Source organism: Excalfactoria chinensis, chromosome 7, assembly GCF_039878825.1.
Source record: "Excalfactoria chinensis isolate bCotChi1 chromosome 7, bCotChi1.hap2, whole genome shotgun sequence".
Lineage (NCBI taxonomy): Eukaryota > Metazoa > Chordata > Aves > Galliformes > Phasianidae > Excalfactoria > Excalfactoria chinensis.
Genome location: NC_092831.1, coordinates 17,600,244 through 17,617,707, shown reverse-complemented (window position 1 = coordinate 17,617,707; position 17,464 = coordinate 17,600,244). Strand labels below are relative to the sequence as shown.

Sequence of the window (17,464 nt, the reverse complement as noted above, 5' to 3'; positions counted from 1 at the left end):
AGAGAGCAGATGGTACACAAGTTTTTATTATCGGATCCTGAAGGCAAAAGGAAGCTTGAATAGGCAGAAGATATGCAAGTTCTTCTCAAAAATGATTAGGGCTATGTCTGATGTAGACCATCTTACAAGGAGATGTGTTTCAGTTTAACAGAAGATGCTTTTCCTGTTGTGTGCTGTTCCATCAAGACTTTGGTGTGTCTCAAAGGAGCTGTCTTATAGGAAAGGCTAATATTTAGCTTTTTATGAAAGCTGAACTATAAGCTCCTCTCTCTGAGGAGCTTGGGGCAGTGGAGGAAGTGTGTGGAATAGGGAGAATTAGTACATCATGTGTGAGGAAGTATGTGATTCCAGTATTCTCTTATGTAGAGTGAAGAGTGCATCAAGAAGATTTTTTACAGAATGGTCATAGAGTTTTGTTTTGTCAAAGAGTACATATGTCTTGGTGAAAGGGAAATTGAACATACTGGATCTAAAAGTGTTCTTAGACATTGAGGTAGTGCCTTTTGACTTAATTTTTTAGAATCCTTTTAATGAGAGGCTGCCATTAGTTTTGTTCTCCAAATTAGTTATCAAAAGATTAATAGAAATCAAACATACTTGTTTCATTTATATTCCCATGATGAACCATCACATTCTGATGTACAGTTGCTATTTTGTCCACTAATATGAAATCCCTGCTTTCTTGCTGGTAGATTTTTAGAAGTTCAGTGAGCACTGCAAATCGCCTGAAGAGTGGAAAATTCCCCTGTCACACAGATGCCCTTATCAGCAGCAACCAGATGGAGCTCTGAGCAGGCACATTATCAATGTTAAATTGCCTTTTTTCTGAGTAGGGAGGATTAAAGCATTCCTTCAGAAATGGGTGGCATAAGCTGCAAACTTAGGCACAGTAATATTCTGAAATGTTACTATTTTTGAAACATATGAAAGTGTCTTAATAAACACTGCATATCAAAAATACGTTATTCTTTCAAACTGATGGAGCTGAAATTTTAAAGAAATATTTTAAATAAATAGTCATCCGTTGGTTTCTTCATAAATGTATGTGTGTGTGCATGTGGGGGATGTTCTAAGTTAAATATATTATGCATATAATTTTTGAATAGATTTTAATGTGTATTCAGTCACCTTGTATTGAAAATTAAGTTGTTCAGCTTTATTTAAAGGACTAAAATTGAGCTCTGCATTTTGGATTAAATAAGCATAATAACATTTCAGAAATACAGACTTATTCCTTCCTTCTAATTAAAGGAATGTATGTTGATTTGTTAAAACAGCCTGTAAGAGAGCGTAATGCAAATTGCTTGTTCCAAATCAGTGAGGGTAAAAGATAATGTAGTACCGAAACATCCAATTCCAAAATCAAGCAGAGCTATTGAATAAGGCTTAAACAATTGATGCCTAAGTATCAGATTACAATAATACAGAGAAAGCAAGCATCAATGTGGCATGCAGAGATTTAGTGACAGCTCCTGTGTCATACTAATGAGCTGCATGAATACCAGTGTTTCATTCAGAATTAACCTCTAATGCTTTTATTAACTAACTTATCAGCAAAGATCAGTACTTCTATTATAATCTAAACTACTTTCATATTTAGAGACTTGATGGCATGCTTATTGTACTGGTTGTTTGTTTAAAGCAAAACGAAAGCTCAGCCTTTGAAGAGAGCACTTTTCAGGCATATCTGATTGACTGAAATTTAACAAAGCTGTTCATTTTCTTTTTAAAATTGCACATAAATTCCCTTATTTTCAAGGAGTTCTGTGGGCAGAAGCTTCCATTTTAAGAGAATGGTGATTAAGAAATAAACAAAAATTAATATGGAAGTTATTTATTGAACCATTTTAGATTATGTATGGCAGTGTCTTGATAATGTTTGCTTTATTCTGAGTCATATTTTGACAGCATCCAAAACTAAAGATAGGTTCACAGCATTCTAGAAATGACTATATATGCTGGGAGTTTGTGGTGACTCTTGTGTCCCTAGAGGCCTGTCAAATACTATTCCAACATTGTTAACATTTTTCATGCAGAACAAACCTGGAACTTGAGCTCGTCCATCGGGGAGGCAATCTGTGCTCAGGAGGTGCAAGCACAGCTGGAAAAAGATCATGTTTAAGTAAGTCTTGTTTTTTTGAAGTACAATACTGGTTGTGAGAACACTGAATGAAATGTCTGTTTCTTTTTTAAAGTTTTTAAGTAACATTAACTTTCTTCTTCAAAGAACCTTTCTTCTTCTACTACACCAGGTCTTTATTTTTGTTACAATTTGAGAAATCTGAAGTCTAATTTTCACAAGTTTTTGTTAGGGCCATTCATGTATTGCAAATGTAATCTATTTAGAAAGCAGTTGTCACATTGTCCATGTAGTACTTTCTAAATATTTCATGTTTTTGTGAATTAATGTATTAAGTATTTTAAGGATGAAGCAGAACTTGTCTATGAAGCAGGAAAGCTTTGTTTCCCTCTTTCTGTTGCTAATAGTAGTTATCTTTACGTAACTCATTGTAGCAACAGTTTCTAAAGATGGTGCCCCTGTTTTAGTTTCTGTAGCTCTTTAACTGATGGGAGAGTTTTGCAACCATTTTTAGTAGAATCTCTCAAATCTTTATTGTTCTTAAAACTTCAGTAAGCAGAAAATAAAGCATTTGTAGTTGACAGAAGTAATTTATTTTCTTAACATAAACTTTTTTTTTTTTTGGGTCAGGAAAAATTGGAAAGCCTGTCAGAATAACTACTGCTAATAGTACTTAGTTGAATTGAGATTATGTAGGAGATTCAGTACTAAATGCCAGAGAACTTGGGTCCGTCTCTTTCTTTTGATACGTTATCTCTGGTCAGTGCTTTCCTCACCATTTGAGGTGATGAGCCATCAAATAAATCCTATCATGCGCTGTGTTGCCAGTGTCAGCACTAGACTAGGAGCCTTCTGTTACCTCTAGAAGAGGAAGTTCAGTTTATTTCTTTTGGTGAAATCAATAGGATAATGTTTTTCTCAGTGCTTTAGCACCAAATAATGTCATCAGGTTTTGAAAGGGCACTACTTTGCAGAAAGTGGTGAAACTATCAGAGGGCTGGACAGCTTCCTCAGTGTATGTCTATATTGCTCCATCGGTTCTGTTTGAACTGTATCAGTTCATGCCGAGGGGGGAACTGCCTCAAAGTAATAAATTCCACCGAGCTGAAGGTGTGGTAGCTGACTGTAATGTGTTGCATAAACCACTTATTTAATTCTTATACTTTCTGCACCATTCCTTCAAACTCATCTCCCATAAAGAAGGGCTTTTAAGTACTTCTGTGCTATTTTAAAGGGAGCGTGCTATTTGTTGACAATTAGTGAAAAGATCAGTCAGGATTTTTTAAATATATATCTAAAGTCTTGAAATGCACGGACAGTGTGTTTGTTTGTAATTGGGGATGTTTATTTTTGGAGAATTACAAATTGGAAATTGTATGTGGAGGATGCAACTTCGCTGCGGAGTTGCATTATGCTGGATAATGACTTAGAGGGGACAAGTCATGTCTACATACATATCACACTTCCCCGTTTTCCAGCACTTCCAGTATTTTGCCAGTAACACCATGTCTTAAAGAATGAATCTCTGCCTGTTCATTAGAATAGGTCACTTCCTATAACTTTTGTTTAGCCCAGTAAAATATGTATGTTCCTTGCAACTGAACTATATGGAAATAGTCTTCTTAATGATGATTTAAGTAAGATTACGTAAACTATTGGTTTTAGAAGTATGTATTTATGAAATAGTAAATGTTATGAAATACATAATTTTTCAGCATCACAGTGTCATTTCAGTTGGAAGTGACGCTTAAATGTCATCTAGTTCATCTCCCCTGCAAATGGAAGCATGAAATTTTTGTGTAGGGTGCCTCTCTTCTGTAAAAGAACAGAACCTGAGGGGATGTTATTGATTATTGTTTTGATCTTATTATTTATTGATAAAACTTACAACTCTTTACTAGCTAGGTTTTAATACTTTCAGTTGTGATAATTTTTTGATAGCAGCATTTCCAGTATTGTTAAGTGTGCATTAGTTGTCTCTGTAAAGAATAAAATAATATAATAAAAAACTTCAAAACTTGTGAATCTTCATCTTTAGAATTTTTGTATGTAGACAAGGGAATATTTTCCCCCTGTGATCCAATTCAAGTATCTTCATACACTGAGATGCTTTATTATAATCTTTTTTTTGTTTCTTTCTTGAGTTGTATACTTCTGTTGGCCAAGTGTTCTAGGCAAATACTCTGCTTTTTCCTTCCAGGCTTTATTATTTTAAGGGTTCTAGTGTGTACCTTCTGCTGAAGAGGTAGGGACAGTATTTAAAAACAATGCATTTGCTTTTTGCACACTTCTGGCTATAGTGTGATAAATTTTTAATACGTAGGTCTGTATCAAATGTTGGTGTAAATATCTCAGAAAACTGAAGACCATGAAAGTGTTTGGGTGAAAGGCACATTAAATGAACGTGATGTTGTTTTAAACAGCATGGAGACAGATATCATCTGGTTGTTGTTAAAACATTCACATGCTGCTTTTTATGTACTGGATTAGTACTTTTTAAAATTGTCATGTAGTATACTAATCATAATCAATCTTGCAATAAAATTGACATTTTTAATGTAAGGTTATGGGGTCCATTTAGAGCAGAACTGTACTCTTCTTCTGTTTAGTGCTAGTAATTTAGTTTTGGGCAGTAATCTAAATATGACTAATGGCAGTGGAATTACTTTTCCATATATACAGAAGGGTTTGTTTCAGCAAAGCAATTATGTAATTATGTGTTTTGTTCATTGCCTCTTCCATACAGTTGCATTTATGGGGAAAAAGATGTAACTCTTCAGATATATACAATGTATAATAAGATTTTCTTTCCGTCTTCATTTTTTCCAAGAGATATTCCAGATTGGCTGGTTGGTTTCACTTTTCACTTGGAGTGCATCTTCAGCTTCTTCATTACCTTGTGTGGCAAGCTAAGAATGATTGAAAAGAGTCCCACTCTCTGTAGGATGCATATGCTGTTTCCTTCATCTTGCTTGTACAGCATTGAAGCTGCTTTTGGTTTTATTTTTAAACGTGGTTCATTGTATGACAAAAGTAACTTAAAATATAACCAGTTCTTCTTTTCTTACGAGGTAATGAGGTGTCTCTCCTGTGATTAAGCACACCGCTCCATGTTGCTCTTGTAACAACTGTAAAGTTTGGTGATTAGAGATAGCAGAACAGAGCGTGTTGTCCCAGGTGAGCTTCTACAGCAGCAGGCGTCAGCAGAGGCAGTGGGAACAAATAGGTCACGAGCTGCTTTAGTGATTGCGCTGTGAGGGCAGCTGCTCTTGGGAAGTAAAATTAAGAATGATTAATGTAGCTGCTTGAGTCGGTGATCGAGTTTCTGTGATGAGAATGCTGAAGAAAATGTGACTGTAACATTTCCAATTTCAAGTGTATGTGTGGTGTGTGTGTGTGTGTGTGCATGCACGAGTGTGTTACTGCACAGCAGTCGTAAAGGCAGAAAGCAGAGGACTTAAGGATCCTTAATCTTAAGGACTTCGCTGATTTTCAAGTCTACAGCCTTATTCTCTGTTAGTTTTAGGAAATGATTATGATGTATAATTATTGTCCAGGCCTTTCTTTTCTGTCTTGTAATGATTGAGATTCCGATGGCTTTAATTTTTGGTTCTGTTGTTTTGTATTTATGGAGCATCTTCAGAACACAATATTGAGTCTGAGCAATTAGTACTTCTTACCACTAATGTATATTACTCTTTAATTTATGTAGAAATATTTCTATGTGATTTTTACTCTAGTAATCTTGCAACAGTTAGTGAAAGCTTACAGAAAATTCTAACTAGATCTTTCTGTTTTTTGGTAACTGCTATTATTCCTTCTTCTCTTTGCCATAAGAATAGGCTTGGGGATATTGTTTGATTGTTTTGGGTTTTTTTTTTGTTTGTTTGTTTTTTTACAGGAAGGATTAAGAGGACAGGAAGGATTCTCCTGTCTTATTACTCCAGCTTCCCTATGTGGAGCTCCTCCTCCACACACTCCCTATAGCTCATGGAATCTGGCGTTTTGGCATCAAATGCACTAATTAGAAGAGGCATTTATTTACAAGAGTGCATCAAAAACATATTTGGGACTCATGTAATCTGGCCTTAAATAAAGCATCCAGGATCATTATACCTTCTGTGATGGTTCTAACCATTGAGGAGCTACAGTTTTACTGATTTTTATTATTATGATTACTATTATTTTCTTTTTCTACTCATTCAGTGTCTATATTTCATGTTTGTATGTGAATTAGGTAGTATTGTTTGTCTTGATGATGATGTTAGTATCAGTCTAATCAGTGCTTGTGTTTTTTCTGAGCAATTCTCTTGATGTGTTGAGCATTTTCTAAGGTGTTCATGATGATGCTTCTGTACGTATCTGCTCGCTATGTTTCAACATTTTCAACCACCTCAACTGTAAAACCTGTCTCCATTTTAACAGTGTGGCCAGTTCATGTGAATATGGTTTGTTCTTCTAGGAATTAAAATCCAATGCCATAATGAATTGCTCAGTGCAACAATCTTATTCCTGTGATCTAATACGGATATGTTTGCAGATAGTTCACTGAAAGAAAAAGCAGAATATATATATATATATATATATATATATATAAATTATTATTTTTTAATATATTTTTAGATTTTTTTAAAACTTCTAAAGTCAGAAGCAGACAGTTTAGATGCATCCATTCCTTCTGACTTTGAAACAGTTTTGCACAAATGAATGATCCCAATTATTTCTGAAAAAAGCTTATATGTGGTAGTCATATCTGGTAAGAGAGAGGTAAAGAGTGAAGTCCCTTCTATAAGGAAAAAAGCATTCCATTGCCAAGTTGATTTCATATGCTGACAAGTTTAACACAGAATAATTAGTTGCTTCATCCGCAATTACGACTTCAGATTTATGCTCTTCTTAACTTTCATCTCTCTTTTCTTCACTGATTCCAATCTACTGGATCGCTGGAGAATGGAAAGATGCTGTCAGCAGGTCTTTGCAGCTGCTGTTGCTAAGTGGACCACACAAAAACTTTACAAGGAGAAAAAATTTTTTGGTTTCCATATTAGCAGTCAATTCCCATCTGCTTCTGTCACATGTTTTTTGTTGTGACCTTGACAGTTGCAGTGGGATTGTGGATGAAGAAGTGCTCTGAGTCTGTTAAGATCTTCACACAGCAGTTTGACACAAGGCTGATTTCTGTATCCCTTGTGGTGAACTACTGCTTTACTGTTGCATTTCAAATACAAACACTCATTTCTGAAAATAAAAGATAAAGGATTTGGACCTAAATAGCAAAGCTGAGATCTTCATGTAGCCAGGATTTGTTATTTAGTTCCCTCTAAAACACAATTACAGAGATGGGGAATGAAAGTGACATCTAGGCTTCTGCAACCAAAACAAGGTAATACTTAACTTTCATGATTAGTACAGCACACTGTGATACTGTTAATGACAGATAAAAATCTGATAATTTCAACTTTGTTCATGAGAGATTTTACTTTATGGTCAAGAGAATGGAAAAAAGAGAAGAAAATAAATTACAGCAAAAAACAAATAGAAATTTGAGATCGCTTTGGCAAAGACCAAACCAAGATTACTAGTGAGCCCAGGACTTGCAGCTGCATTCATCTTAGTGAATGACTCCTGTTCTCAGCTTTGCATGGCATTGTTATAAATTCTGCCATTCATCTGTCAAATCCACATCTGGTCATCTCTGAATTTAACTTTGTCTTGTGTTGTGCATGCCAAGATTGACATGAAACGAGCTATGAAATCCCCCCTTTTTTTTTGTGGACTCCTGCTTGCAGAGCATTTTTAAGAGCTCTGTCAACATCTGTGAAGTCAGCATGCTTAAATATTGAAAACAGTAAACAAAGCGGCTACAGGTGCTAGTGCAGGCAGTGTGGATATGTAGACAAAATACTCATTATCTTTTTTTATGAGAAGGGGAATGTTTGAACGCTTTCCCTAATAAATTCAACCCCAGTGCAAAGATAGTGTCTCTTATTAAAGTACCTATTCCAATTCATTTCATTGCTTTTCTTTCACAACGCTTATAAGTCTGGGAAGTAGAGCTGATAAAGGAAGAGATAAAAAAAATGTACCAAGAGCAGTGGCATATGGAACAATAGCTTTATTTTTCTGTTTTTAGAAATGGAATTAGGAAAGGCTAACATGAATCAGAGCTAACACTCATGTCTAACTGAATATTCTTCTCTTTCAATGAGACTGTTCTTTGGAAGATGGAGCCAGTCCTTCACACTTACGAAGGTCTTTTAGAGAATCAGCCATGATGTGTTTGGAATGCCAGGAGGGAGAGATGTTGTGTGGGTTGTGAGCTTACTTTCCATTCCCCCAAAGGCTAGGCAGGGTTGTTTGGGGGTCCTTGTCACTTTCCTGCTGTGCTAATATTTATTGTGGGTGTTTTTGTTTTTGTTTTTTTTTTTTTTTGTTTTGCTCTTAAAGAGAGAAAATGTAAGTGTATTTTAAAAGTTCTCAGCAGCATATCAGAAAAAAGGAGGATGTTCTGTTATTTTATGCTTACATTTCAGAATGAAATATTTACATGACTGCGCGTTAAGAAAACCTCTGGTGTTTGTGTGGCCTATGGCAGATTTCTGTCAGTCTCATAAGCACAAGAGCACTTACCAGGTACCTTGAGCATAAAGAAGTTGCTTCTAAATTCTCAGTGCTCTGGTGATGTCCTTTTGCTTTCCACTACTGTGCTGTAGGTGCTGGCAAATCTTAGGTGAAGCAGAGGATTCAATCAGTTAGTAAGTAAATAAAATAAATAAAAGACTGTGGCAAAATGAGAGTATGTAATTAAGCACTTAACATGAACTGAAAATCATAGCATGAGCTTAAAACATGCTGTAACTTCTCTGTCAAATATCACTCAATTTGCCCTCGTGCTGTGACATAAAATAGAAGTTTGTGAAGGAATAAACCTTTGCATATTCTTCTGGACAATCCTTAGCTCCAAGTACTTATTACAGATCTTCTCAGGAGTGTGAATGCTGGAGCAGCAGACAGATGGGAGCATGGTTGTGCAGGTGCACGGAGGCAGGCTCTCTGGCAGTGCTGCCATGGGTGAAAGCAGAGTTCCTTCAGTACCTGAAGGCCAGAACTGGCTGAGTTACGTTGTACTGACTTGGGCAGTACTGTGATATTTTTTAACCTATTTCATATGAAATACTTTGTGAAAGGTCACCATATCTTGCTACTTACTTTCCAGTTTTACAGTTACATGCTATGAGATGCATAGTAAAGCAGTGGTGGCTGCCTCCGTCTCATATGAAAAATACCATCTTTCAAGCTTGCTAACCTGAATGTTTCTGTTCAGATTCAGTTGGTGTTTTAGCGTGTCTTGACTCTGTAATTTTACCTGCTTGGAGGTTGCATTCTCTTTTCATAGCATTTAATACTTGCCTGCTTCATTTTGTTTTAGTGAAGTCTCAGGAAGGTAGCTATTAAAGGAAGAGGGGGTCAATTAATTATGCTAAGTATTTTATTTTTTGTGTAGTGTTGTCCCTTTTTGCCTGAAGCCAGGAACATTTTGGAAAAAGCTGACATTCATTTTCATAGCACAGAGGCAAGAGGGTAGGGATGAATGCTTTCATGGCTCTCATTCTAAACAAAAATAAATGAACCATTTGTAGATTTATGAAACATCAGTATAATTTCAGGGTTTTGAAGTCTGTCAGCAAAGCAGTGTTTTGCAAAAATCTCTTGCCAGGAGAAAAGATGACTTATTTTGTCCTCATTGACTGTTTTGATTCAGAAAGCAGGTGACAGCAATCAATTTCAATGCCATCTACATCTCCAATTATTTTCCAAACCCCAGGAGCTAATTACAGCCCTCAGGCTCTGACAGTCAGCTGACTTCATCATGCGACGTTTTTGGCAATTGCATACCTCTGAGTAATTGTCTATTTGTGGAAAATAAATTAATAGCTACTATTTCTACTTAAAAGAGTGGACCCGTGAGAGAGTGCGTAGGTTGGGCAAGTGAGTTGTAGAGAAGGGAGAGAGATTAAGAGAGTGGGAGGCAAAGTGATTAGCTGAAAGAATAAGTCTTGGGGTGTGTGTGGAGGAGAATGTGTCGAGATACTATGGCAAAAATGTTAAAGATACAGAGAGAAAGGAAACTGTCTCCATGAAAAGTGAACAGGAGAAACAGGGAGCAAGTCGTGGGGTGGTGGGAGGAAACACTTGAGCAAAATTGTGGAAAATAATATTTTGAGATATGATTTTGCTTACATATTGCCTGGATTGTGACTCAATAGCAAGCACAGAGAAAGAGTTGACGTCTGACATTCTTATTGTACATAGCTCTCTGAAAATGCTGTCTGCAAAAACTGTGCTTGCCTTCTTGGTTTTAGAAGAGTGGATTGGATTTAGTCTGTAGCTGTGTTGATCATGTGAGGAATAAGAAGAGAATTTTGATTTTTGCCTTCTGTCTGTAGAGACTTGAAAGCTGTGCACTTTAATACATGGTACTGCGATAGCGTGTATGAATAATAAAGTACACTTCCTTTTTTCAAAAGGATCTCGGATTGCTTTGCAGATAATATTTTTTACACAATGGCTGTACAGATGTTTTTGAATTGATAACTCTCAACAAACTTTGCCTGCAGGTTATATCCATATCTCCTCCATTGTGAAGGCTGTTGCTGTTTTAGTGTCACTGCGGTGTGCAGATGATCTGTTTGTGTTCCAAAAGTTATCTACGAAACAGTCTAATGAAGGCTGGAGGAATAATAACCTTTTAAGAATGAAGGACTAGAGCAATGCTGCTACAAGGCAGCATTTCCAGAAACGTTTTAGGTTAATTTCAGATATGTTGAACACAGTAATTCTGTATGAGAGAAAAGAATAAAAGCCTTTTGTGTTAGAAGTGTATTTGTTTTTAGAATGTAAATGATGGCAGCTTCATGTGAAATACTTCATATTATTACATGTAATAATCAGGAGTTTGTCTTTTCCACCCCTCAGATCAGCTGTTCCATGTGTTGGCCATGCACATGCGCCTCTACAGTATTGACTCTGCATACAATCCCTGGAGGAAACTAACCCAGACGATGCAAGATAAAAATTCAGAGCAAGTATTTTAATTTACCAAATACCAAATTATTAATAAAGCATTCCTACGGTGGAATTTTCAGTAACTTTCAGTCTTAGTTTAAATTCTTTGTGAAGTAGGCTTCTGAATTTAATGTCTGAAATTGCAGGCGTATCTTTGTAAAAATAAATTTTAAAATTTCTTGTACGTAAAATCAGACATGTTCCAGTTTTTACTTAAAACTTAAATATGCCATTTTCAAGCTTATATATATGCAGATTTCTTGGTGTTGGGTAAGTGACCTGATTAATTACTTGTTATGGATGCTAGACACAACTTAAGTTAATAGTAAATTCATAAAGCTGTTACAGAAATAACATAAGTAGGCCTAATACAAGTGAGAAATAATTCTAGTTTCATCGTGCTTTTTATTTTAAACAAGTTATTCACCTGAGTTTGATTTTGTAGCATTAACCTTGCAAAGCATATAGAGCTGTACAAGGATTAACAGTACAGTACATAAAGCAGTATATATCTGTCTTATATAAGGTCTGGTCATAACTTTACTTTAGACCCTTTGCTTTTCAGATTCTGCCTTGATAGGGAGAAGAAAAGCTGTGTATTGCAACCTTCCTTCTTTCCTAAAATGAGACTTTTTAGTTCTTCAGAGCTATGATCTCCACTTCATAGCTTGAAACAAAGTTGAAAGGAGTCTTTTTAGTTTCTGTCTGATTGCATATTCATTGGTGTGTTTCTAGGATCCTGAAGTAAAGAGCATCATGAGATTTCAAAATTTAATCTAGGATAGCAGTGCTGCAATTCTATTGTACAAATGAGGGAGAAAATCCTGATACGTTGTGCTTGCTTCTAATTTGAGATTTTACTGTTGGGTGTCTTGTTCCCAGGCCGCCTTTGCCATCAGTGTTAGATCATTGCAGTAATTAGATTTGATAACAGATTAATTCTTAATCTATTAATAAAACAATGAGAATCTGAAAACATCAGCTGTTAGAAGGAAGAAGAGGGGAATAAAAATGTAAAACTAAATCTGATGAACTGTGAAACTCTTGAGAATAGATGGAGTTAGTGCTGGATTTTTCACACCATGGTATAATGGATTCTTTCTCTTATGTGGTTCATTCAGAGAAATGTAACATATACTTGGTCCCACAGGCTGTGCTTTAGCAAATTGTTGGATTAGGGAAGGATTTGGTTTCAATGGTGATCAAATAACCCAACTATTGTGCTGTGGGGAATAATAGCTTCTGGCAGGGGACGAAGGAGGAGCAGCTGGAGGCAATAATTACTAGACCCAGATGTGAATTTAATGGACTAGTCCAAATAGCCAGAATATCAGGAATGGCAAACTTGAAATAAAAGGATATGGATTTAAATTTACATCTCAATGAGGAATTTTCTTTTTTGTTTGTGTTGACATGTACCAGCAGGAGTGATTTGGTAAAGTATTAAGAGTCTTTGCAGTAGAAGTCATTGGGAAGTGGGTGGGAACTTCACAATGAACTGAAATTCAGAAATATACTAAGTTGTTTTTACCAAAGTGTTTTGTTGTTCTAAGCTTGATTACTTCAGTGATTGCTTATAATGTACCAGGGCAATGAAGTGCAGCACTGAGATGAGACTGAACAACTATGCATTGGGAAGTAACATTGCCATCACAGAAGCTGTTGTGAAATGGAAAAAGTAACTGTGAAGATAGAGGGTAGGATGATGAGGCAGTAGGGTTCAGTAAAGTTTTGTGCAAGAGATGGTAATACACTGCCTGTTCATTATTGTCTGCGACAGACTTCAGTAAACAGACAATTCTGCCTCAAACCTCAGTGTCTCAGTTCATGTTAAGGCAGTTTTAGCAGTAGCTCACCATCTTCAGCTGGTGCTGATGCAACTTGAGCAGGCTGTGTCATGAACCAAGTCAACAAATTTATCTGTTTTTAGAAAGGTTATTTTTGATATGTTTGGCAGTGGATGGCAGAGGAGTGCCAGGGGCACAGTGGTGAAAGGGAGAATGGGAAATGCCTGATTCGCTACTGTCAGTGAAATCCTGTGTTCTGTAATGAGAAAAACTGACCTGTTCAAAAATCTGCTGTGACACAGCAACAGCTAAGAATTGTGATCATATCCTGGAGTCTAGCCAGAGTAAATATTAGAATTCTACCTTCCAATTATTAACATCAGTAGCTATGTATTACTCTGACCTTTCTGCAGGCTGGGATTTGCAGACTGCATCTCACATTATACAAATACAAAAAAATATACATTTGACTTCATCGCTGAAGCCTTTGTTCAGCTGTGTCCTTATCCCTCTGTCACAGGCTTTCTGTTTCTATCAGTTGTGAGGCCTGAGGTCCATTCAAAGCTTCCACTTTATTTATTGAATTTTTAACTTTGTAATATTCTGTGTTAGTATCAAACAAAACTGAAGTCTCTCTAGCTCAGAGAGGAGGGAAAGGAGAGGTTATACATAAGGAAAAGCATGCTTGTTTAGACATAGAGGTAAGATGCTGCTTGTTTCACAGTGGAACAGAGTTTTTTCTTCCTCTTCTTCTTCCCAAAGAAGTGACTATTGCTGTGCTGTCAGCTTATAGACAGCTCTGATATTGGCTCAGAAGAATGTGTAGCCCAGTTACCTCGGACTGGAGCAGAGGTCAATTCCAGAGAAAATCAAGCAATGCATTTTTTTATTTTGGTGCATTTGTATTTGATCGTGCAGTTCATTTTCCTACCTCGTCATATTTTCAATAGGACACAGAATACAACAGCAACTGGATTCAATTTACATTACTTTTGTCCCATCTGAAGTTGTACTTCATTTCATTTTATTCACTGCTTCTGTGGCAGAAGTTTTTATACAGTCAAATTTATCTAGGTTTTCCATGTGCACTGGGGATTATAAGCAGATGAGTAATTTCCATACTCTAAATACATTCCACAAATTCAGTTTGTGTCATAATGAAGAAGTTGCATGGTCTCTTAAATGAACGACAGAACAGTTTCTAAACGCTTAATGTGGTGCTGTGCTTGACATAAAATGAAGCAGCTTATGTAAAATTTTGACATTTAATGTGACTTAACTTCTCCAATTTATATGAAATGAATAAATTAGGCAACCTGTTTTTTCCTGCATGTAAAAATAAGTTCATTTATTTTTAATGTTAATACTCAGTCACATTATTATGTACATACAGGAGTTTTGCCTAATTTGGCAGAGTAGGTATTTGACCTGATTGTTATGTGACTGTTAAATAATACTGATGCTCTTTATTACAGGGATATCAGTTATTCAATTAAATGTGACCAGAAGGTTGATATCTTAACCATATTTCAAGTTAAATGCTGGGGGAAAACTATATATAAATTAAAAAAAAAAAAAGTAAGGTTAGAAATAGTTTAAGAGGTTGTCTTTGTTTTTTTCAGTCATCACATAATGAGAGCAAGTTTAAAAATTGATTATAGACTATAGCTGTTTGAGGCTGTACTTTTTTGAGATTTAATATTGGAATAAGGATATTCTTTCAATACAAGTACATAGCACTTCATGAGTTGTAATGTACCTGCATGACACATAGCTTCTCTCTTTTTTTCAGCAATCCTTGCAGCTGTAGCAGGTTGGATGTATTTTGGCTTGCTGATTTTTCTCAGATGGTTTTTATAAAGGGCCAAGAGAAGTTGCTATGTTGTGTGGAGGTTTATAGCTCTCTTAAATAAGTGATGTTCCCACCAAGAGAGGGAGATGTTTTCCTGCTGTTTCTGGTGAGAAGAATAACAGAGGAGGAAAAAGGATGGGAAAAGCCAAAAAGGCTAAGAGAAGAGATTTTCAAAAGAAAATCTGGATGTATGAGGGCAACATTTAAATTTCCAGGCAATTAAAAGAAACTCAGTAGTTGGGTGTTTTCCTTTCCAACATTTATATCTGTTAGCCTGAGACTGGTTTTCATGGGGGACTCAGTCAGTTATACTCATTCCTCACAATGAAACTTCTGTGGTAGCAGCAGAGATAATCGTCTCAAACGTCTCCATCTCAGTTATTCCACTGGCATTTAAACAGCCAGCCAACTAGCACCTGTGTTCTTTGGCTAAGGGAGTAAGACTCCAAACAGCTGTGAGTGTTGCAGAAGAAGGAAGGAGACAATGGAGGATGTGTCGGGGCATTGCCGTACATCTCTGCTTGAGATCTTGCTCGTGCTTCCCTGTCAATTTAAGAGGGGAGAATTCTTTTTGCCATTTTGACTTCTGGCATTTTGGCTCAGCTGTTGAACCTTGTGAGTTGTGTTCTGCAACCAGATGCTGGCTGGAATATTTGTCTGAACATTGTTAGAGCAAGACACTGATTCTCATCTACTAACATACTCTGCTTTTAAGTATGTGGCAATAAGGTAATGCTATTGAATGAATCTGGCTAGTTCAGGAGTTTGCACTCTCTGTGCTCATTTGCTGTTCTTAAAGCTATGTGGAATTTTGAGTGAAGTTTGTAAAACTGGATAATTCCACCTGTGATGGCTTTTTGAATTTTCATATCCTTGCGTGAAGGAAGGCAAATCTTTTTCTGAGGTCTCAGCATTTGCCAGTAGGAGCATTCCTTGTAGCATCAGTGCATTTTGAAAGGTAGTTGGTGTTATACCATACTTGTGAAATCCCATACTTTGAAAAACAAACAAATAATTGCATTACTATGTGACTATGCATTGTATTTTGTTAGATTAGGACCAGAACTTTTAAATGGAAATACTGAATGTTGATCAAATTGGTAGATAAAAGTAACTGGTTCACACAGGTCTTGCAAGTTTCAGAATAATAACAGTTAGGTACTTTATGAGTTGCTCCAGTCTGTTAGTAACATTAAATGAATTTAATGTCATATGACAATTTGCCAGGTGATTGGCTTCTAAAAGCTTGATATAAAAATGTAGTACTATTTAACACTCAGTACAAAATAAAATATTTTTCATTCTACTATATCATTCTTCATAATTTTCATTGGGTTTTCTTTCCAGGCTGATAAGTGAAGAGCTACCAGAAGTTCCTGTACTTTACAGAGATGTCTCATCCCTTTTGCTTATCCAGATTTTAACCATGCCTCAACCACTGCGCAAAGGTATGTTGCAAGAATATGTGTATTTATAAGCATGCATTCATGGTGACTTCCAGAATGGTAAATTGTAGCTTGTCTACTGTGCATTCTAAAATAATGTTTCTCCCTTATCTACAGAAGGTGGCACTGAACAGAAATTTTTGCTGTAGTTTGACAGGCTTATCTGTGTCCCTTGTCTTCTCACCTTATCAGTCAGCCTATTCAGTAAAGATACAAGAGTTGAACAAAAACTGTTTCTTTTCCTGAAGGAGAGGTGTCCTTTGTTTGACCTTCATCTCTTTTCTTAGAGGGGCAGCTCAATACTTCAAGTTGAACTGAGTGCCTCAGGCTGAAAGGTTGTAATTTAGTTTGAAATTCAGAGTTTAAATTGCAGCACTTGTGTATAGCAGGTCATACATAAGGATGGTGAGTGCTGTGATGTGGCAACCCCAGTAGAGATAGCATATAAAAAGATTTGGAATAAATATTAATTCAAGAACCATATTTTTCTTTGCTAAGATCATAACCATTTTAAAATATCATTTTCTTTTTCTGTGTAAAAGGACCAGATGAAACTTGTCCATTTTGCTAGTGGTGTATGTTCCATGTTATGGTGGCTTAGCCCCTCTGCTCTCTGCTTTGATTATTTGTAGCTACACCTTGATTTTAAAGAGAGAATAAACCATTTTTTTAAATCTGCTTTGGGATCGATGTGGCTATTTTCATGCCTACTGGCTTTTGCTAGTTTCTGAATAGGTTAAGTATGGAGACTTTTTTTTACATACACCTAACTTCCTGTTGAAGTTCAGTTGTCAGTCCTGATTGTTCAAATTCAGTTAAAACTTGAGCTCAAACAACTTTGTGTGAGTTTTTTGTGGTTCATTGTACATGTTTATGGGTTAAACGTGTCCAAATGATTATTAGATAAAAAAAACTGGAGTAGGAAGCATACTGTTGAAAACACAAACCTTTTTGGTTTTTTAAATCAGTTTTAACATAAACTGACTTTATCAGATGGACTTAAGAGCAGCAAAATATAGCCTAAACAGAGAAACTTCAGGGAGGGAAGTGGTCAAGCCAAAGTACAAACAGTATTCTTTTTGTGGCTTGCATTTGTGCGTTGTAGAATACTGTTTATGAAAGTCTATCTTTATCCTAGGAAAGGCAATGTTCAGTTAATGATAGTAAGGCGTCCCGTGGAGAAGACTGTAAAATGCCGCACATCAGCAGCACATTTTGGTTTTGTTCTTAGCTG

At 36.2% G+C, this 17,464-nt stretch overlaps 1 protein-coding gene across 2 annotated transcripts in view; it reads left to right on the top strand.

The window, feature by feature from the left end:
- Positions 1 to 17,464, top strand: part of UBR3 (ubiquitin protein ligase E3 component n-recognin 3) — a 91,002-nt gene that overhangs the window by 58,338 nt on the left and 15,200 nt on the right. For both annotated transcript variants that reach the window (XM_072341909.1, XM_072341907.1), the window contains exons 31-33: positions 2,037 to 2,122; positions 11,057 to 11,162; positions 16,133 to 16,233. In XM_072341909.1, the coding sequence (XP_072198010.1) occupies positions 2,037 to 2,122; positions 11,057 to 11,162; positions 16,133 to 16,233 (293 nt within the window). The remainder of the gene's footprint in view (positions 1 to 2,036; positions 2,123 to 11,056; positions 11,163 to 16,132; positions 16,234 to 17,464) is intronic.